This window comes from Boleophthalmus pectinirostris, unplaced genomic scaffold (assembly GCF_026225935.1).
Source record: "Boleophthalmus pectinirostris isolate CB_2022bp ecotype Guang Dong unplaced genomic scaffold, ASM2622593v1 HiC_scaffold_6, whole genome shotgun sequence".
NCBI lineage: Eukaryota > Metazoa > Chordata > Actinopteri > Gobiiformes > Gobiidae > Boleophthalmus > Boleophthalmus pectinirostris.
Window position 1 is genome coordinate 15,759,081 of NW_026571447.1, and position 22,082 is coordinate 15,781,162.

At 38.4% G+C, this 22,082-nt stretch overlaps 2 protein-coding genes across 4 annotated transcripts in view; both read right to left on the minus strand.

Annotated features, from left to right (window-relative positions):
- Positions 1 to 16,467, minus strand: part of arhgef1b (Rho guanine nucleotide exchange factor (GEF) 1b) — a 41,599-nt gene extending 25,132 nt beyond the window's left edge. For all 3 annotated transcript variants that reach the window (XM_055163781.1, XM_055163782.1, XM_020940332.2), the window contains exon 1: positions 16,183 to 16,467. The gene's annotated coding sequence lies outside the window, so the exon portion shown is untranslated. The remainder of the gene's footprint in view (positions 1 to 16,182) is intronic.
- Positions 16,468 to 19,767: 3,300 nt separating this feature from the next.
- erfl1 (Ets2 repressor factor like 1) overlaps positions 19,768 to 22,082 on the minus strand; it is a 73,214-nt gene continuing 70,899 nt past the window's right edge. The window contains exon 6 of the mRNA XM_055164198.1: positions 19,768 to 20,573. Coding sequence (XP_055020173.1) covers positions 19,768 to 20,573 — 806 coding nt within the window. The remainder of the gene's footprint in view (positions 20,574 to 22,082) is intronic.

Here is a 22,082-nt window from a genome sequence, read left to right on the forward strand (position 1 = left end):
GAAGTTTTAATAGCACGAGCTCTCCCTTCACCTTTATCACTATACGGGCGTCTGTGTGTGTGTGTGTGTGTGTGCCTATGTGGGGGTGTTAGCTTTAGTGGGGTTACGGTTAGCCTAGCCTCGGACATGCTGCGATGCTGCGGACAGGGGCTCACCGCAGCTGCCCTCCCTCACATCACATTCCACCACTAACTAAGTGTCAGGTGGCATCAATCTAATGATAGCCATCAAGCGTACGTGCCTTTGTGTGTGTGTGTGTGTGTGTGTGTGCGTGCGTGTGTTATGAGTGAATGTGAGGAGGGAGGGGCGTTTGTGCATGATGGTTGTATACATGTACAGTGCAGCTCCAGTCAGTGAGTTGAGTGTATGTGTAAATCTGTGTGCAATAATGACAAACGGACAGTGTTCCTATAGGGTGAGGCACAATTAAACGCAACAGCTGAGAAGAAGTGGTAAAATGAACTAAAAGTCACAAAAACAGGCAAAAAATAATGTTAAGCATATGCTTATTTATTATTAATTTGTCTGTATAGATAACCTTTTGTCCTGTCACTATTTCATTTTGTTTTCTCCTTACAGTGTTTTGTATATAGCTGAGATATATTTGTATTAAGACTATATTATTATTATATAGTTTATTATTTTTATAATTATGCACCAGATACCAGTCTGTCGTTATTTTTGCCTATACCTATTTTGAATGTATTATTACAATTTATATTTTGGCTCTTTGTCATTATAATATATTGTGACGTGTGAGTCTAAGCAAGTCTAATTATTATTTGGACATTACACTTTTGGATGTTCACTGTATGTTTTTTATTTATTGTTATAGTTAGTTGATACATTGGATATGCTTTCAGTTTTGTTTATAGTTCATTTGGATACATCTCGAAGTAATTATGATAATGTTTTTAAACTTCCTGAACATTTGGACAGAGCTGCTTAAATGCCTGAGTCTGGTTAACGCGCTACAGAGGGGGGTAATAACACCCCATCACTCCCACATTGTCCCTTATGGAAACCCCCACTGTGACAGTGTCCAGATGATGGGCTGTTAGTAGAATTCCTCAGAACCAAGAGATGGGACCTCACCCCAAAAAGGGCATCTTCAGCATCCATAGTGCAAGCAGCGGGAGCACCTGAAAATCAAGCTCCTGTAATAACATGACACTGGCTGTCAGTGTGATGGTTAGCAAGTTTAAAGATAGCACAATGCAACCAAATCCATTTTAGCAACTTGTATCTCATGTATACAAACAGCTTGGAGAAAAACTACATTCTGAGACAACAAGACAACATCAATAAATGAGAAAATTATCAAGTTTTTGCTCATCGTTGACTAAAGACTTCTGAAAATGCCACCATAAGTGTTTACAACACGCAGGCTTATGGTCCAGCTGCGATCACACAGGAAATGTCAAGGACAAAAAGTCTGAAGTAGCAATCTCATAAATTGAAAACATGACCGGCCTGCAATGCATTATCTCATCATGCTCATTATCATGCTTAATATGGTTATGTCTGATCAACTATTGTAGTATTTCCCAACAGAAACATGGAAGAGATGGAAAAGATTAAATAAGGCATTAAAAGAACAATAAGGAAAGATTTGGACTTTAACGTCATAAAGCCAGTAAATGAAACCATGATGATAGTCGGTCTGTAGTTACTTTCCCACTGAGAATATATATCAGGCTGGGAATAACAGGGTCCCTTAACACAATACATGGCTTACGATAGATGATACGATATTATCACAATACAGCGATACATGCGATTATTAAATATACTGCACAATAGTATTTTTTTAAGAACCTAATTCATATTAGCAACAATATTTCTTAAACAACTCCTTGTGCAAGATTAATATGAAATACATGCATTTTAATAATCAAAACTGTGTATATGTCAAGAATAAACAAGGTCCCTACATCTAAATAAGAAACAAAATTGTAGTACGATCACAAGAAAAAATTACTGAAAGATACCAAAAAATATTGGCGATATATTGATACAGCAGCTAACAATAATGATATGGTATCACCAAATTTAGTATCATGATATTTTTATATTTTTGCACACCTGTAGAATATATACTTTTTAATTCACACCATGTCCTACAATTGTACTTAACAAATACAGAACACTAATTGAAGCCAAAGAAACTATAACATTTGTGCTACCAGCAGAAGAACGCTGAGCAGAGGAACTCCAAACTTAGCCATGAGCAGGCCACATGTCTATTGTACAGGTCACATGTGGTGTTCACAATAGGCCATGTCGTGTCCTCTCTATACTATGAGGGCAGGGGACTAAAATAGGCTAGCTGCTAATAGCTGAAGCTGACCCTGTTTGGGCTGCTGTTTATCTGGCTCTCTCATCAACACCATTATCCTGGGTCTGAGGGTGTTCCTCATTGGGCCATGCAACCCCTGCTCACCACCTAAAAGCAGAAGAAGAAAATAAGTGGGGCGGGGAGCAAGGTGGCAAACGGAGAGGCACACAGACAGGAAGTGGGTGTAATTTCCTCAGGAAGCGATCAAAGCCATTTCCTGCAGGACCTATCAGATGGGGAGAGAAGATGGAGAATGAGAGACAGAAAAAGGGAGTATTTGGAATAAAGCATGCATTAAAGAATAAACCCTGGTGCCATGTTTAGCTATGTTCACATGGGAACCATAAAAGGAAGTTTGCACGAAGCAAGAGGGAAGAGGACTGGTGATAAAAAATGAGGAAGGAGAAAGAAAGGCAATGCGTGAACAGACCAAAGTGACCTAAGACATTAACTATTTAACTTCTTAACTTGTTGCATTCAAGTGGCTTTTGCTGGCAGTGCAAAGCAGGACTTTGACTGCAAGCACTACAGCCTATACAAATCCTATAGACTAAACAGAAAGAGAAGCAGAGGGGCCTCACGAAGAGGGTGGAGGAGGGTGGAGAAGAAATTAAAAGAGGGGACACACAGAGGCAGGAAATGAGAAACAAGGTAGCAATGGTGGAAAAAGGGCAAAACAGTCTGCGGTCTGTGTTAGAACCAGGCAACTACTCTGGTTAAATACAGCTAAATAACTGAACAACCTGCCACATAATAAGGACTAAAGTACATAGATTTCTATCATTGAGCAAATAATGGTGAGATTACAAACTGCCGCAGTTTTGAAGAAATGTGTGGTGCAAATGGTGCCTGGTGGTTATTAGGTCTCTAAACTGAAAAGAAAAAACAGCTTATTAATAATACATGACTGAAGGAATTTATTCAAACACTTTAGTGCAGTATTAGAGAGGGCATGGCATGGCACAAAATGTGGCTACACTTTTCTTATGTAGGTTTGGAGTGAAACTTGGCTGTTACATTTTTGTCATTATACCTTATTTCTGTGGAGCTGTGCACTATGGGCAGTTGATGTTTATTGAATATAGGCCTGTCATGATAATTATTATATTGACTTATCGTTCAGTATATGATAGCTGCAACAATATATTTTGGGGATCAATATTTATCATGAGTACAATTTCTTTGCACTAGTAGGGAGATTTTCATGTAATGAGGGAAGATTTTAGCTATAGGGAGTAGAATCAATAACTTATATGGCTAATTATCCATTCTTTCTACTATTTATTTATTGCTACTCACGTCTTTTAATGATATTGTCTATGTAAAAACTGGTTTACTGGAATAATCTTGCTTAGTGTGAGGAACAAAGTGGTTTCAATATCATTGTTTATCACAATATCTCAGTGTAGCAATATATATCATGACGGGCATGATTGAATATTATTTTTGTGTAAAAGGTAGGGACATCAACTGTCCGATACCACTGCTGTTTATCTTTATCTTTCAACTAACTACAGAATAGCTTGTATAAATTATCATTTTCATTTAATTTATTCTTATTTGGGCAATGTATAACCCATTACAGTCTACATACATTATATTCAGTCTGATGCCCATAATGCAAAACAGTATGTACAACTTCATGATTAAATCAAACACTGAAGTAAGTCAATGACCAGGTGTAGGCAGAATAAAAGCTCAAACATTATGAGATGTTCAGAACCAACAGTGGCCAGTAAATAGTCCAGTAAACATGCTTATTAAATCAATTTATAGGTCCAACCAGGATATCACCTGGACCAATATTTTAGATGGCACTGAAACCCAAAATCAATATCAGTATTACTCATAAAAGGTCAACATCTGTCTGCAATATCAGCTTAAAAAATATGCAAATCGAATCGAATCCACTTTATGTAGGGCATTTAATAAAGAAAGCAGTTTTCAAAGTGCTGCACAATTCAGATTTAAAAAATACAATGGGAATTCTAGTCCATCAGTTGGTTTTGATTCTAAAAAGGAAATCAACATAACATTGTCATGAAAAAAAAAACTGTATTGTTATGACCATGAACACAATGGCAGCAAAGATCAAAACAGCAACCTTGAAGTTAGAGGGCAACTATCAACACTGAGTCATTGCTGTCCTGCAACTATTTATTTTTCAGCTACCTAAATATGCAATCTGTTATACTGATTTAGTTGTTAATCTGATTTATTTTAACTGTCCAGACAAACTTTAAGATAAGATAATATTTTATTGATCTCAAGCAGGGATATTTGCTTGGCAGGTCTTCAAACGGGATAAAGTGTGCATGCAAGCAAAAAGTAGCAGTCTGGGCAAAAGTAAGATATAAATGAAGGATGCATCGTAAAAAGCTAAAGCTGATGCTAATGCAGTTCAGTTATGGTTTGTGGACAGTTTCTAAGTGATGCAGCAGATGAGGCTGAGACAGGCTTGTTCCACATTACATCATTAAGGAAATGTGATAGCCTTCCAGCAGATGAATGACTGTGCAATGTAATACGGACTAGAACATAATACAATACTGTTGTGTTGTGTCTTGAATCCTGGTTTAGCAGCGTCCATGTACTTTCACTTTAGGTAGCTATGTATTTAAAGGTCTTATGTAATATCAATAGCCAGATATATTGGGCTGATATTTGGACTTCTAGCACAACGGCTATTAGCTTTAAATCTCCAGCATAGGCCGATATTTTGTTTTGGTCGATTTGGTACCTAAAAAATAAACACAAACCTTTAAATTAAGACTTTAATATGAAGAGATAACTTTACAAAATGTGACTACACAGGTGCCTTATAGGTTTGTGATAAAAAGGGCTGTGGGTGAGTTTGTAGTACATTTAAATGATATAATTTTAGGAAAATCATCAAAATCTGCCCTACATATCAGACCAGAAATATCGACAGAGCTTAAAAGCCATCGGTTGCTCTTGATTCTAAACAATCGGTACAGACATCAGTCATGAAAAAAAACGTATCAATGTCAGTCAATCTCTACTATCTGTACTATTTACTATTCTGACTACTATTTTTACTACTACTGAAAGACACTGTTGATGTATGCAAAACAAGTAAAAGTAAGTCAGCCCTGATTTGTACGCATACAAAACACCACTGCTTCCAATGGTAAAAGCCATAGTACTGAGGAGTACATCACTGCAAAGGCTAAAAAATCACTATATAGCTTTAAAAATTAAGACGCAATTTAGTGTACGTATTTTGAGCTCTGAAAGGTTTTTGAGATACAATTAAGGAGACTAAAGACTATGTACAGAATTACTCACTCAGACCTGTGAATGTGAACACACAGTTCACGCATGTATGTTGCATGTTGTATCTGATATAAAAACATTATAGCACAATTGAAATCTTAGTTTTATAAAGGACCATTAGCATCTAGTGTTTTAAGATACTAGAAATACTAACAATACTTGATACTGATTACAATACCACAATAAAGCTAAAACATGTTCCTTTTTTCATACACAAAATAATAGTCTTTTCTATGTGTTACCATGAGATCATTTAATAGTTCTGATAAAGCTCAAAATTACACAAACTATTCAGAAAACCTCAAATTTTGTCCTGTTTTTGTAATATGTTGCAGCATGGATATTTGCTTAAATGAGTATCTAGTTTTAAAATTAGTTTTAGTATCTGATTTTTTATACTTTTGACAGTTATAATGACATCAGAAGCAAACGTGAAGTGAAAGTAACAAGAAGAAGTCATGATAAATCCCTCTGCACCTAACAAGGCAAAGTCATTTACTTTTATAGTGTTTTCTATGTTGACATTTCTGTTATGATTGGTCAGGGAGTCTTGAACACAGCACTGGCCAGGAGCTACTAGGAAAAACCTTTCACCAAATTTCCTGAGAGCACACGAACACATCATAGCCAAAGCATAAACCATTTTAAACTGAGACACACACGCAACTATGACTGAACTTAAAGGTTCCTTGTGTAACTTTTTCTGCCTGGAATGTTTCACAGTATGATATTAAACAACTCTACTTTACATGTACAGGTGGTTTTATGGCTCAAAAATACCTAGAAAAACTGGTATTCTGACTGAGTGTGAGGTTGCCCCTCCACAGATCTGACCTGTAACTTGCTCTGGTTTGGTCTCCATGAAAATAGAAAGGTTCAGTACTGTGTGAAACATTCCAGGCAAAGCAATAACATCTCCATGGAGAAAAGCATTTGAAAGACCCTGCACCAAAACAGTTACACAATGCACCTTTAATTTTAGAGTTCAGTGGTACCTACAGTATAAACTAACATTAACCAAGAGATTAAAAATATCCAATTACATAAGCCAGTGTGCCAAAGCTTCATTTTCATACAATGTGAGAAGTGAAAAAGCAACAGCAGTGAATGGGTTCCTGTGTGACGTAGGTGTGAAAAAGTCAACTTGTCAAACCTCTCCTCAAACCTACGTGTTCCATCACTCCTCTCTCTCTCGCTCTCTGTGTCTGAAAACACACCTTCGCCTCCTCCGCCCTAAAACCTGAAAGAAAAAAGGTCCCTTGTACAAATGTTCCAGGACAGACCTCCACATTCAGAGTGAGTAGACAAGGCCCAATTATGTCATTTAACAAGCATTACGCTGTGGCTAAAATAAGATTATAGCCAAGAGCGAATGGGGAACACAGCAGGTCCTTTCACAGCTTCACAGGAGAGTTTGGTGAATGTTTGTCCTTTTGTCTCACATGTCATGTTATACAATACGACCTACTGTGACTTATACAATAAAACAAGCAATAATCTGTGTCTGTCTTTCAACAATGGTCTAATAATCATGCATGGCAGAACTGTCAGGGAATCAAGGCAGGATTGGTAGGCATGCTACAATAATTACTATATTGACTTATCGTTAAATAGGTGATAGCTGGAACAATATATTTTGGGGTTCATTATATATCATGTGCAATAAGTTTTTGCTACTTTTATGTAATAAGATCAAATTTGAGCTGCAGAGGGTAGATCGTGTAACTTGCATGACTAATTAATGGTTTATTTTGCTATACATTTTAGAAACTCGGAATGCTTTTAACGATTCTATATTTAAAATGGTTAATTCTTAATCCTACTTTATTTATTCTAGTTGCAATATTATTGTTTATCGTGATATTTCTCTGTAGCAATATATCATGCTTCAAAATGTGTTATTGTGACAGGTCTAAGGATTGGTGAATGGCAGTTTGGCCCAGAGCAGTTATGGCTACACTACCGTCAAGTGTGAGAAGTGAATAAATAGTGATTGGGAAACTGAGTGCCTTGAACAATTACTTAACCAGGTCTGAGTCACTAAAATCCAAGACTGAGAAGTCATGTCTAAATCACAAGTTCAAATGTAATTCTCCTTGCAAAACAGTAAAAAAAAAAATTGTCCCAAACCAGAATTACAATTTTGTTAATCTGTTTAAGATTCACTGATTTAGCTCTCAAACTATGACACAACAATGAATAACACACTCCTTGCGGTCGTATCAAACATTCAATCATAGGTCAACACAGTGTCCCTAAATAGCCTCTTATGATCATTTCCACTTCCAACCAAAGTTCAATCCTCTTCTCTAACAAAGTGAGACCCCACCCAAAGGTGTCCCTCTCCCTCTCCCCTCCCCTCGCCCCTGTAAAGAGGTCAGCGGCTGCACGGAAACATAGGCCAGGGCCAATCGACTGGCATGGATTGGCAGCTCGCGCAAACCTCCAGCTCAGCTCTAACCGCTTCCATGTGTGTTTGTGTGCGCATGAAGCGGTAATTGTGAACACTGATTTACATTTGGAACAAGAACAACAGGCTGTTCATTTCTACATGTCCTTTTGTGTGCGATATCACTATTTAGCATTAAGCATATTTACCAGATAAAGCAGCTGAGAGCTCTTCCTGAATATTTTAGAAGGAATTTTGCTAAAGCTTTTGGCTTAACATTGCCCAAATGCCTTCGAAGTAGCGCATAAATACACCTTGGTTCATGATGTTGCCAGTGATGTGCAACCCAGAAAAAAAATCTCTTTTGACCAGAAATGTACCAAGAAGAAATAAAAATACTAAAATGGACTCTTTGTAAACTGTTAACATTTTTTAACAATTTCCCTCTATAATCAGATAAGGAGTCATTACTGTAAACTTTTTATTTGATAATGGCAAAACATAACTGAGGCACAATATAACAGGCTCAACAGATTTTCAGTTATTACAATATCATAGTACGCAACTAGAGATGGTTTTATGCAACTAAATCATCCCATTCAAATGATTCTTTCAACAGAGTCCTAACTTTTAGATTGTAATGTTTTACAAAGAAATAACGTCCTCTTCATTACAGTTGTGTGAGGTAAGGTAACACACAGATTCCACAGATGCCTTGAAATAGACACAGACTGCAGGTGCCACAGCTTCAACGGCCTTCAGGGTCAGAGCACCAGTGTCTGATGGAAGTGCAGTGCAAACCATCCAGCACAGATCTGTCCCAATAATTACTATATCAACTTATCGTTTAATATAAAGTTGGAACTATGTTTTTTGGGTTCAATATTTACATTTTTTGCCAAAGTGGGGAGATTTGGGTTATTTTTCTGTATCAAAATAAAATTTGAGTAGTAAAAGGTTGAATAACTACCTTGTATGGCGAGTTATTGATTCATCCTGCAATTTATTTGTGGCAGCTCAGGGCTTATAATGATGCTGTCTATTTAAAAACAGTTTACTGAGATTATCCTGTTTTATTGTTATTGTGTCACTGACATAAAGTATTTAGAATATTATTGTTTATCACAGTATACAAAAGTTGTTATCAGGACTACAAATAACTAATCCAGCGTCACCTCAACTGTCAGACTGCCACCAAATCACATGATAATGCACTAGTTGAGGATTAGAGCTGTGCAACTGATTAAGTGTCAATACTGATTTCAATTACAGCCTCAAATCAATAACAAAAACTGGATTTTTTACTTAATAATTGGCCTGGCATGATAATTACTAAATCGACTTATTGTTCAATAAACGAAAGATGGATTTTTTTTAATTTTTTTTTTTACCGTGGGTATGTTTTCTTTGTACTGTGGAAAGTTTTTGGTTATTTTTTTCTAGTATGATACAATTTGAGCTGTAGAAGGTTGAATTATGAACTTGTATGACTCATTACAGATACAAACTAATTACATCAGCGTTGCATTTGGCTATATATTTATTCCAGCTCATTTTTTAACATTATTGTACATTTAGAATGCCGTTTTGATGATAATTCTGCTTTATGATTTGGTTTCAATATCCTTTAACATCTATATTTACTTAATATATTGCTCTTCAAAATTTGTTATTATGACAGGTCTATTAACAATATGTTGAATGTACCTCTGAAAATCTAGAGCTAAGCCACAAATATTACTAACAGTGAGTCTATACTTTATCTACAGTATAAATATGATTTAAAGTATAAGCCAAAATAAGCAAGGTAATAACTGGGATTGAGTGTTTCAAAATGTTGAAGTGGAAATATTACACTATAAGGGGAGCAAGACATTGGAAGTTGAATAATATTATCATACATAGGGTAGATTTGATCATACATTTAAAACAAGCATTTATTGTGTTTGTACCAAGTACCTAAGACCTCATAGCGGCAAAATGGAGTATCAGTAGCAGTGCAGATATTGACTTTTTTTCAGGTATCAGATATCAGTTCTAAGATATTGGTTCAACAGATATGGTGTGAATTGGTGTAATGAGACTATTTACTCCCCAAAGCTGACCCAAAAACCCTTGAAATATTGAATGTGTATTTTTACAGTGCTGCTCAGTAGTTACATTAAATTCTAAATTGCAAACCACATTTGGATCATTATCATACGCTGTTTGTGTTTAAAGGAAATAAATTATATTTTTTGTCTCTACCCTAGTATCGCTATGAGCAGACACTTAAAGCCAAAGTATCGCCATTGGTATCGGAACAGAAAAAGCTACATTGGTCCATATATAGTTTTAACACAATGTTGCAGATTCAGTATCATAATTGTAATTAATGAAATTATAATTATGATTATAGCTATAAAGATTTTTAACATTAACATTAATAACATTAATAATTATTTTAATTGTGATTAGTATTTAATTATTAGCTAAATATTTTTGCACAAATATACAGCCCTTTACAATGCATTTTAGAGAAAGGCCTATACTGTGATCATTTGCAAGTTTCCCAGAGGTACTCCTATATTTGAGCAGAGCATTAATAAAGTCAGAAATTCTTCGTTGACTAAAGACATCAATTAGACAACCAAAAAATGGGCTATTATGCATTACGCATGTCTCTGTATCTGACCCAAACTGAACTCACCAGACTAAAACTGCACAAAAGTTCATGTAAAAACAACAGCTACTTTTACAAGAAAAAAGTTCTTGGAAACAGTGCATTTATATAAAGACAAATTAAACTTGTGAATCATGAGTTGAATCTGCCTTTTAAATAAATACCAAAAAACACCAAAAGTTCAGCTAACTTCTCTTTTCTGCTTTTGTTCCAAATCTTTATAATCCACCCCACCCCCCCACCCCAAAAAAAAAAAAAAAAAGATTAGTCAACTACAGTGCTGTCACTAAACTAAAATTTCTAACTCTATTTTGATACTAAGGAATAGACTCAATACTCATTCTGATACTAAGTTGATTACAAAAAAAAAAACACAGATTCTTTAGACAATAGAATGTCATTTTCAATATTAAATAACTGTACTTTTTATATTACAATGTGGTCTCATATGTGTGATCTAATGTCTGTTTAATCCCTCAGTCGTCCAGGTAGGTTCCACAGTAGTCCATGGGCATATACTAGTCTATGGTCTTATGCTTGTTCTGATACAGCTCAAGAACATTCAAAAGTTTTTCAGGAAAGGCTCATTTTCTGTCCTGCTGTTATTGTGACTTTTTAAGTATTGCTACCTGCTAAAATTAATAACAATTTCGATATGAGATTCAGTATCAATTAGTATTAGATTTTCGATACTTTTGACAACCCTAATCAACCAAGACAAACTGTAGTTGATAAAGACACCATCAACCAATGAATCGTCTAAACGAAGAAAAGACTTGCAGCCCTACACCATACCCCCCTTACCCGGCGTCTGTCACCGCTCACCAGTAAACACATGGACGGAGGTGACGGCTGCTTGTTTCCAGCCTGACCCCTCCAATGAAAGGGCCCATTCTGTGCTCTACCCCCTTACTCACCCAGCCTGCCAGCCTCCAGCCCTCTGACTCAACACTTGGACAGACGCACACGTACCACTGTTTCCACTCTCCGTAGAGCAGCAGAGGCCCAGGAACACTTGCACAAACCAGTGAAGGGTTGGGATAATAAAGTTATTTTGTAGATTTTACTAGGTCTGTCACGATAGATATTATATCAACTTATTGTTTAATATGTGACAGATGGCACAATAATTGTTTAAGGTCAATATTTTTTGTGGGTACTTTTTCTTTGGACTAGTTGGAAAATTTTTATTATTGTTCTGTACTGTGATTAGATTTGACCTGTAGAAGGTTGAATTGTGAACTTCTATGACTCAATAGAGATAGAAACTAACTACATAAGTGTTATGTTCTGTTATTTATTTATCACTGTTCATATTGTAAACAACATGTCAACACTTTTTGGGGCATAATTCTGCTTTATGGTTTGGTTTCAATAGTATCATTTATCATCTATATTTAGTTCAGCAATATATTGCACTTCAAAATTTGTTATCGTGATAGGCCTATATTTTTTTAATGCAGAGGCAGTCTAGACAGAGGAGGTAAACTTTACACACTTGTACTCGGATTACGGAAATTGGGAGATGGGGAGATGGGAGTCTAGGACCACAAATGAAGCTCACAATGCCAGCGATTATAGAGGCGTATTTGGAGCCAGTTCAATATTAATAAAAGAATACGAATTTATTTATGCACAAAATAGAAAAATAAGAACACGAGGATTATGTAGCTCAGGTTAAAAAGAACATTTAAAGATCAGAATGATGAGGCTCACTGTAACAGTTAAAGAGAGAGAGGTGACAATCAATGTAAAGTCAATTGGAAAGAGAGTCGATGGAGCCGGAAGCGCACCCATGAACACTTCCTATCTGGAACACGGTGGCTAGTGGGTTAGTGATGTCCATTTATATATGGTCTATGGTCACAGCATGTGTGAACTTTGCCATCCTTCCAATTTAGGAATTAGTGTCTTATGATATTTCAACCATAAAATAATAGTTGGTGACTTATTGCATTTATTGAGGCTACAATATTTAAAGCAATTGAATTGTCTGCAGTTTCAAATGTCATTATACGCAAATCATAAAGACTGCATTTATAAAGATGATGACCACAGAATGTAGATAAAAATCTGCTAACCCTGTATTTTACAACTCTATAAAAAACAGTATGCATTTGAACACGTTTGTAAACACTTCTCAAATGCTATGTGCACTGCTAAATCAAGCTAAATACCAATTTGGAATCAGAATTATATATTTTTTTTATTCATTTATTTTATTTACATGAATGTCCAATCCTCCAGCATGCTTATCACTGTCAAAGTTGTACCATGACCTGAGGTTCATTGTGGCTTGGAGTAGGCACAGTTCCAGATTTGGCTGATGAAAAGTGAGGATTACATTTAAAACCATCAAGATTACAATGATAACTGACTGATAATAATCTGACAAGACACTGAAATGCATTGTCAAGGTAAATGCATAGCCCTAAGTGACACAGTTGCATATCGTCACTCACAGAGTCTGTACGCACATCTGCAGCCCAGACAGACACACACTCACATGTGGAGAGCTGCTTTTAGCTGAGCTGCTACGAATACAGAACTATTCCCAAAATGTTTTCTCAAAGAGACACTATTTACATACTTCCAGAAGAGTTATCTAGGGCATGAGAGGGTGACCCTAAAAGTGACAACATGCTGTTAAACCCAAGAGACTTGACACAAATAGTAGTAGTGCAATGCCCTCTACAAAACACCACTGGTTTCAACAGCTAAGATATTTGGATCACAATGATTGAATTTCCAATTCTGATTATTATTTACAACAATTCATAACATCTCAAGCCTGCTTCCTCCTTGCTGTGCCTGTGCCAAGCCTGGACAAATGCAGAGATTTGGAGAATCAAAATGTAAGAAACACAGCATTTCTTTTTTGTCATTGAAATTTAGACTTATTTATCACAATCTACTCAAACCATATCAAAATTTGGCCTACCACAAACCTTGTCAAAAATGTATGGCCTCAACACTGATCAAATTTTATATAGACATAGGACATATCTTTAAAGTGGAAAGACAAAGTGCAGGTTTGAGTCTAACGTAAGACCTGCTTGTTACAGTTTCTCACTGACACAGCGGGACACACCCAAAAACAAGAGCAGTGTGCAGTTTCAGGTATGGTTTGTTGTGCTTAGTTCCACCTCACCCCACCTCACCCCTGCACCAGGTTTTCACTGTGTCCGACCCACCACCGGAGCAGAGCACAGTGCTCTGTCTTTCATTATGTTCCATTTGAGCGTCAATCTCACTGCAGCCAGAGAAGAATACCTGTGTTCTCTTTGAAGTCCGGCCCTGACTATAGTAAATTATCAACCCAAACCGCTCCAGGCCCTTAGCACTGCCGCTCGCCTTTGCACACATCATTACCTGTCCTTCTTGTTTCTGATATCTCCTATACTGACTGTTACAACATGTGCTTATAGTGATAGGCCACTTTATCAGCAGGCAGGGACAGTGCTGGATGTGGGTACGTTTATGTAGGGCTGTAACAATAGAGAAGAAGAAGAAGAGGACAGGAGGGCGAGAGCACTACAGCACACAGATTAAATAGCCAACATTCCTTTAAAAGGAAGAGAAGGTAGCCTTTGGGCTCCAGACAAGCCTCCACTTGTAAAAAGTGGAGAGGGAGAGAGACATAGAGAGACAGAGAGAGAGAGAGAGAGAGAGAGAGAGAGAGAGAGAGAGAGACAGAGAGAGAGAGAGAGAGACAGAGAGAGACAGAGAGAGAGAGATGACAAGTGCACAGCTCCTGTAGACTACTGGAGCGGAACAGGAAGTGGCAGAGCTTGCTTCACATGGGGAGGCCTCTGGGGTGCAAAAGCCAAAAGTCGCTCCAACCTCCAGCTGTGACTTTACTAACAAAAAGAACAAATCAGCAGCAAAGCACAACAGAACTTCATGGATAGATTTTTAAGCTGTTATTTAAAAGAACATAATGCAACATAATTTACACAGATACAAAGTTACAGAGTTTAAACTTTTGGTTATAATTTTGGGAGCAACAGTGACAAATGGGTTTAAGTGGCTAGTAATCTTGCCTCACAGGAAGAAGGGTGCCAGGACCTTGAAGGATAGTTCAAATGCAGGGGAAAACTTCCCTAACGAGACAGTGCATCTTAACCTTTAACTTTAAGTTTTGTCCCCCTAACCAGATTACTCCAGCCACTTAAAACATGGCCTTGGCCCATTCTGTTGTTGTTTCCCTGATTATGTCCATGTTGACTACAATCAAAATGTACAGTACATGGCTGTTAAAATAAGGACATCCCAGTAAAATCATGTCAAATTACCACATACTAGTTCACTGTGACAACACTGACTGAAAAATCAATATCTTGCACAGAACAATGAAAAGTTCTCACACTATCTTTACTTGAGTAGCCTATAGCTGTATGTAGCAGGGAATAACATACTTGGCTGAGAGAAGGCTGTTTTCTTGTGATTAATGAAAACATGACGTTGTACTGGCAAGCACAGCCTCCTATCTGTGCTTAATGTCTTCTTGGAGATAATGAAGCAGCATTGGTTTTACAGTAATTACAGTTTCCTGAGAACACAGGAAGCCCACGCAGCCTTACTCTGCACAGACCGTGTCCTCTCCGTTTCACGAGGCAAAATCATCACGGCTAATCAATTATATCCAGACACTGATTATTGAACTGTCTGCTCTGGAGCAGCCCGCTCTGTGGCCCGTTTGACGTGTGAGTGCTGGAGTACTGAAAGTACTGCAGTTGTCTTCTGCTCTGCACACAAACAAACCTGGTAATAAAAAGGACTGCAAATAATAATAATAATAATTAAAAAAAACAAACAAACTGTAAGTCAGGTGACTTTAGCTATAGTGTTCAACGCTGAGATTTAACAAAGTTAAGCCTACTGGCTATTGCCTCTCCAACAAAGTAATTACATCTGCATCGGGGATAACAACATATTTTCTTATTGTATCAAGAGGAGGATAGTATTTTAAAAAGGTCAACAGTCATAAACTGTGTGCACACTATCAATAAAACAGCATAACTCCCTAAAGGAAGATTAAAGTGATTTGTGGGTGCTGTACGACCTAACCCTAAAGTCAGGAGCTCAGGTCTAGTCGTAAAGACCTAGATGACTTTGCCAGAAAGTACACAAAAGCAACTTGTATTACTGATGCCCAAAGTTATACCCGTGTAATATCCTTGCGCAGTGCGCACGGCGCTGCAAGAGATTTTCAGCTGCTTAAAGGCAGACATACTATATACGTGGCTTATATTATGCCATTGACTACAAGAGCAAATAGCAGCTGTGTTAAATCCACATCGAGGTGTCGAGGCAGCCGAGCACAGCAGCATTCCTGTATGTGGACGCCACGGTCTGCTGTGCGCACTCCAACGAATCAACCATTACAATCGGTTAAACAACACACACAAGAGCGCATTAAACATCACAACGCTGCACACGTTTGAGCACTGCCCATCCATATTTATGCAGTAGGGGAAAAAAAAACATACTCACCCGTGAATCGAAATAAAACGACAGGTAGAGCGCACGGTAGGTTTCCTACTCGAAACTTGCTGTGTGTCAGTGGGGGAAAAACATTGTACGCGGAAGTGCGCGTGAAAAAGTGAAAAAAGTCATACGGGGAGAAAGACAGAGGGTTCCAACTTTTTCGGCCATATGTTGTTTATTTTTTATGATCAAATGAGCATTGCATTCAATAAAGTGAAACTATGACTAATAGAAACTTCGAGTTAAAATGGTTTGTGTTAAACTTTCCATCTCAAGTTGAAGGAAAAAAAAAAGTAGTGCCAGTTGTTTCCGCACTGTGTTACACAGTAACCTTTCCCCACTCCCCACTGTAGGCAGATCTTTCACCGATTAGGCTGCTGTTGTCATCTCTACAACAGGGTATTATGTAAAGGTACAAATATAGTTTACTTGCTTATTTGTAGGGTGCATGCACTGGACTTGTCCAAGGCTTATATAAAAACGAAAACGTAGCCTTCAACAGTAAGGCATGCTGGGTTATATACAAGAATCTATCGTATAGGCTGATGGATTCAGTGCACAAGGGCAAAGCTTTATACGTAGTATGATATAAAAATATATATTTTTGGCTGAAAATCAAAGCATTCCAAACTTCTCGAAAACTATTGACGTGATTCACAGGCCTGTACCTCCACCTGGTGGTGAAATTAAATAATGATAAAACAGAATGTACTGTATTAGGCATTAATGGGGCTACAGAACACATGGTAAAGTATCCCGTGGTTCTAGTCTTGCATTTAACTATCCCTGATAAATTAGAACGAGTCTGGATTCTGTATAGGCTAAAATTGGCTGGGGGGGACAGTTCTATGAAATCATCTACCAGACTTACTATTAAGATAATCATGTCATATGGGTAGTGCATGGCTTGTTGGTGGTGCATATAGTAGTTGGTGCAGCATCATCATATCTCAAGATATTTGAACCTGGGACTCTTGACAAAATGAAAAAGGAGAGGATTTTTGAATAGGTCTAATAGGAGGCTACTTCTTCTGTTATTATTTATTAACTGTTGTTTATTATTATAAAAGGGATATATTTTCCTTTTATTCATGCATTGATATCTAAAATAGGCCTAGATATGTTGGTCCTTTCATTGGAGGCACCACAGCACATATGCCTTTATTGTGTCTATAGGAGAGCAGTGGCCTCTTTTAGCTTAAGGCGTTTTTTCCAGAGCCCAGATGGTACACTGTTTAGTACAATGCTTTGCCACTATATGTACAGTCACAGTAATATTTAGGGAAGTACTTTGATAGATCTTTCACAGTTGTGGGATATTTTCTAAGATAACTGACATACACCTGCTCAGCTAAATCTCCTTTTCTTATTATTGTCCCTGCAAATTGTTCTTTCTGTTAGTGCTTTATAGCTCAAAGCCAAACTACTCTTCTCCCATTGTGTAATTTCTCCCTTGATCATAAAAGGTTTTCTAATGGCTGACATTTAAGTGCCAGCAGTCATCATTCGGTGAACAAACCGTTATTCAGTGGCGCTTCTCTTAAATGGAACAGAGATAGTCCTATAATAAAGGCAGGTTCAAATTACCTATCAGTGTGACGGTGGTGATGTGAAACTTTTGTGTTACCTGTCATTTTAACACATTGAAAACTTAAATGTGTTGAGATCTGTAATAGGTGCTTACCTCCGAGTTCCTTACTGCACTAAAATTTGGACAAAATGACAGTCTATATCCAGAATAATGTTTATTGCTTTGAAGATATTAATCTTTTTTTTTTTCCTTTTTTGCTCTTCATTTATTCCTCTTTACAGTAAAACAAAGAGAGATGACCGGTAGAACCACTGCATTGTCAGGTTGGATGTCTTCACACATACACACACAAAGGATATTTACAGCTGTCAGTGGACAAACCTAATTCACTCAATATGGGACAATCTGGAAAATGTAAGACAAGTGGGATCATATACCACACTGTATGAGTCAAAACTGAGATATTTTATAACATTTGTATGTGATTCTTCTATTTATGTACTGTATATTGGAAGAATATTACCAGTTGCTATACCAAAACAAGAAAAAAACAAGTGAGACGTGTTTTTGAGGAACTCTAGCTCTAGTTGAATGCTGGTCAGTTGCGTAGTCCCAACTTGTTTTTATTTAATCACCTGATCAGTAGTTTATAATGTGTTTTCCTTTAAACAATTTTATTCTCTTGATATTTTTTCTTTACATTTTTCACATTGTCCCAAGTTGTTCAAACTGGGCTTGTTTTGCTCATGAAGGTGACTGTAAACCATTTTCTGGAGCAACTCAACAAACATTACATTAACTTTACACTTAGGGCGTTCACGACTTATTGAAGACTGTACCATAGGCAACAGATGCTGTGAAGCTATACACTTGAAATTGAACCAAGGACACTGACCATCAGAATCGTAGAGTAAAACTGCTGCAGATGTGTACACTATATCACTTTTGTATGTGAAACGTCCTTGAGCAAACCCAATGGTCCTGCTGCTGGCATGGACAAAATGCATTGATTGCAAAAATAATCAAAACAGATTTAGAAGGGAGAATTTAACAAGAAAGCCAATATTATTCACATTTGACTAATTATAGTACACAGGCTGAATGTAAGCTATAAAAATAAATCTACGGCCCAAAGGGTTTGTGTGTTAGACGAAAATGACCATAGGGCACAATTAACCCAGGCTGAGGAAGTCGGACAATTCCACTGTGTCCTGCTCATAGAAAAACATCAGCTCATCTGCCATTAATAATTTAAACTTTGATACACACGCTTATAATTTTCCAACATTTTAAATACAGAAACCACAACAATACAGCTTAATTTATCATAGTCATATTAATTAATGTAATGTACACAATATTAAAATATATACACAGAAATATTCATTCAAATTATAGATTGACCAAACTGTCCTTTTCTCTTTTTCTTTCCTTTCAAAATGTGCAGCAAATGCCTCAATCACAAATAAATATTCACAGTATACCACTTTAGCATAAATATGCATTTTAACAATATAAATAAAAACATTTTATAAGGTGCAACTCTGGGGAGGTTTCCAACACAAGACTACAAACCAGAAGTTATGTGAAAGTGTCCACTAGGGGGTAGTATTTGATCACATCTTCAAGCTGAAGGGGATAGCGTTGGAGATTTACAGGACAAAAGTGTAAAAAATTGGATCGATTTGACAATTCCGTGTTCTGAAATGTTAGTATAGGGATGTTGTTTGTTAATGTTTGTCAAGACAGGGAAAAGCGGGGTTGTAATTTACCACCTCAATGCCTTCAATCACTGCTCAGAAAATTGTATTGCACTAAAACAAAACATTAGAGAGATCAAAACACAAGATAGTTGTATGGTCATGCTTGCACCTCCAGATAATATACCCTATAATTTCATGTGTGTCAAAAATATGGGAAAAGTTTGTCATTTATGAAGTCCAGAATTATGTGTCCAAAATACATATGGAAACATTTAGTGCAGGACAGAGTCTTTGACCAATAAAAAGGAGAGAAAAAGAGAGTATTTCAGAGCAGATGACAAGATGGCTGACAAAGTATTAGCTGTGTATCATTTTGAGAGTGTCTGTCTCCCTGTGCCTGTCGTGTAGAGCCAAAGAGGGGGAGAGTGAGGGTGGCAGGGAGGGGGGCGGAGGGGTGATGGGCATCAGGCTCTTCAGAGGGTGGGGGGACACTGGCACCGGTGGTAGAGAGGAGATAGGGGGCAGAACACTGGTCTTCTTCCCGTCCAAAACGATCTGGGGCCTGTCTCGATTCAAACTTTTACTCACACTAAACTCGTCATTTTCATTCTCCGAGCTGCAGTCGCTTAGATCTGTAATCTCCAGATCAGAGTCCGATTCCGGGTCTGCTTTAACCCCTCCTCCTCCACTCCTCCTCTCTGTGGGACTCTGCTGGTCGCTCCCTGTCCCAACACCCACCGCCCCGAGTCCCAATCCAAGGACTGGAGTAGTGGGCTCTACCCTGTCCCTCTCCCCCAACACTGTCCCATTTCCGATATCTGAGCGTCCCAAAGGCAGGCTCCCCGGGTAGGGTGGGAGGCACAGTCTGGGGGGCTGACCACCCGCTGTGCCATTTGTCCCTCCCGTTTGGCCCCGATCACCTCCGCCGCCTGCCTCCCCTGGGGGCAGCAGCGAGGAGAAAGGGTTAGGCAGCTGGGAGAGGCTGCTCTGTAAAGGGTTAGGGTAGAACTGGGAGGGGTATAAGGAGCCAGGGGGCAGTTTGGGGCAGTTGTTGAGAGAGAAGGCCCCTGGGAGGTAGGGGTTGAAGCCCCATGGATAGTCGAAGGGTGGGCTGCGCGGGTAGGGACCCAGCAGGGACGGGGGTTTGGAGTAGCACGGAGCACCTATAACACATAACAGGATACAGAGAGGGTTAGCTCAAGAGGGCAAAGGTTTCCTGGCATACACCATCTAAGAATGTTCACTAATTATCCTCTGCAATATTAGCAAGTCTAATCAGAAGCCACAGGGGCCAATTCTGGCACGGTTACTTTCAACACAACTGTGGTGGTTCATTTATGCATGCCAATAGTGTAGCACATCAGAGAACCACATGTGGACCAACGGCGCAGATCTAACAAAAGGATGTGTAAGTGTAAAATCAGAATTACTGTAGTTAAGCATTGTAGACATTTCTACAACTGTGCATCGCAGCATAGTTGTTGCTATAGTGAAAGTGAAGAGACTGACAGGGAGGAAACTTTAACTGCATTGTTTTGACATGTTTGTATCATTTTCAATTACACAAGAATATCTTTAACGTGCTGCAAATTAAAGATCACACTCTATTTGACTTGAGTTCTACACTAGTATTATCCCACAACATTGGGCAAAGTATGAATCTGTGGTGAAGCAGTGATTGAATTTTAATGCATAAACAAAAGCATTGCCTCACTACCAACTGCACTTCCTTCCAACTGACAACCAACTCAAAGATTCAGTGTGTCGCTCTCATCTCTTCCCCTCTTCCTTGCCTTACTCTTTCCCTATCCTCCACTCCTGTTATTTACTATGCAGGGCTAATTTGACAGTGGAGAAGTCTGGGCGTGCTGGGCCGGGAGTAGCTGGCAGACACATGAATATTGAATCAGTCAGGCAGGCCTCACTTGCTTATGAAAACACAGTAATGGGCGCCCACAGGCCACAAACTCAAGCCTGCACCCTCAATTAGGGCCTTCCTGCCTGGGAAGGGATTAGGACAGCGGGGACACAGGGGAGGGAGTGGAGGGCGAGATGGGAAGGAGAGGGGGAAAAGGACCCGAGGACAAACAGGGTGGGAGGGGGCAGCCTGTGTGATAAGAAGTGCATGAAGTTGACCTAGAGGTGTAGCACAACTCATACACACATTCTGATGCACATATGTTCCAGAGGGCCATAAATTAATCAAAGTGCTGTGTCAATCAAGCTAAGAGAGTCCCTCGTTGCAGTTGCTGACATTCTCAAGCGACAACAGAGCAGGAAAAATGCATTGTAGGTTTGGGTGGTGGAAGAATTCTTTGGCTTTGCAACTTGTTCGTACAAACAATGATGTGCATAATTCAGAGGCTAACCTGGCTGCTCTCACCTGCAGCGCTCCCTCACTCTGGGCTGCACTGGGACAGCCATCTCTCCCATTTCCTTTAACAATAAATGTTACTGCCTCAGCGCATCCTCATTCCTCTGCCTTCGCCTTTTCTTTCCGTCTCCTCTCTTTCTTTTCAGGAAGCATGTCTTTCTTTGTGCAGTTGTTAGTATGGATATTTTGTATGCTTTTCATGCATATCTTTGGACAGTGGGTGAAGGGAAAGTAACAGTGGGAGGGCTAAGTGACTATAATTTCACAAACTAACAGTGCATACATTTACATGACCAGT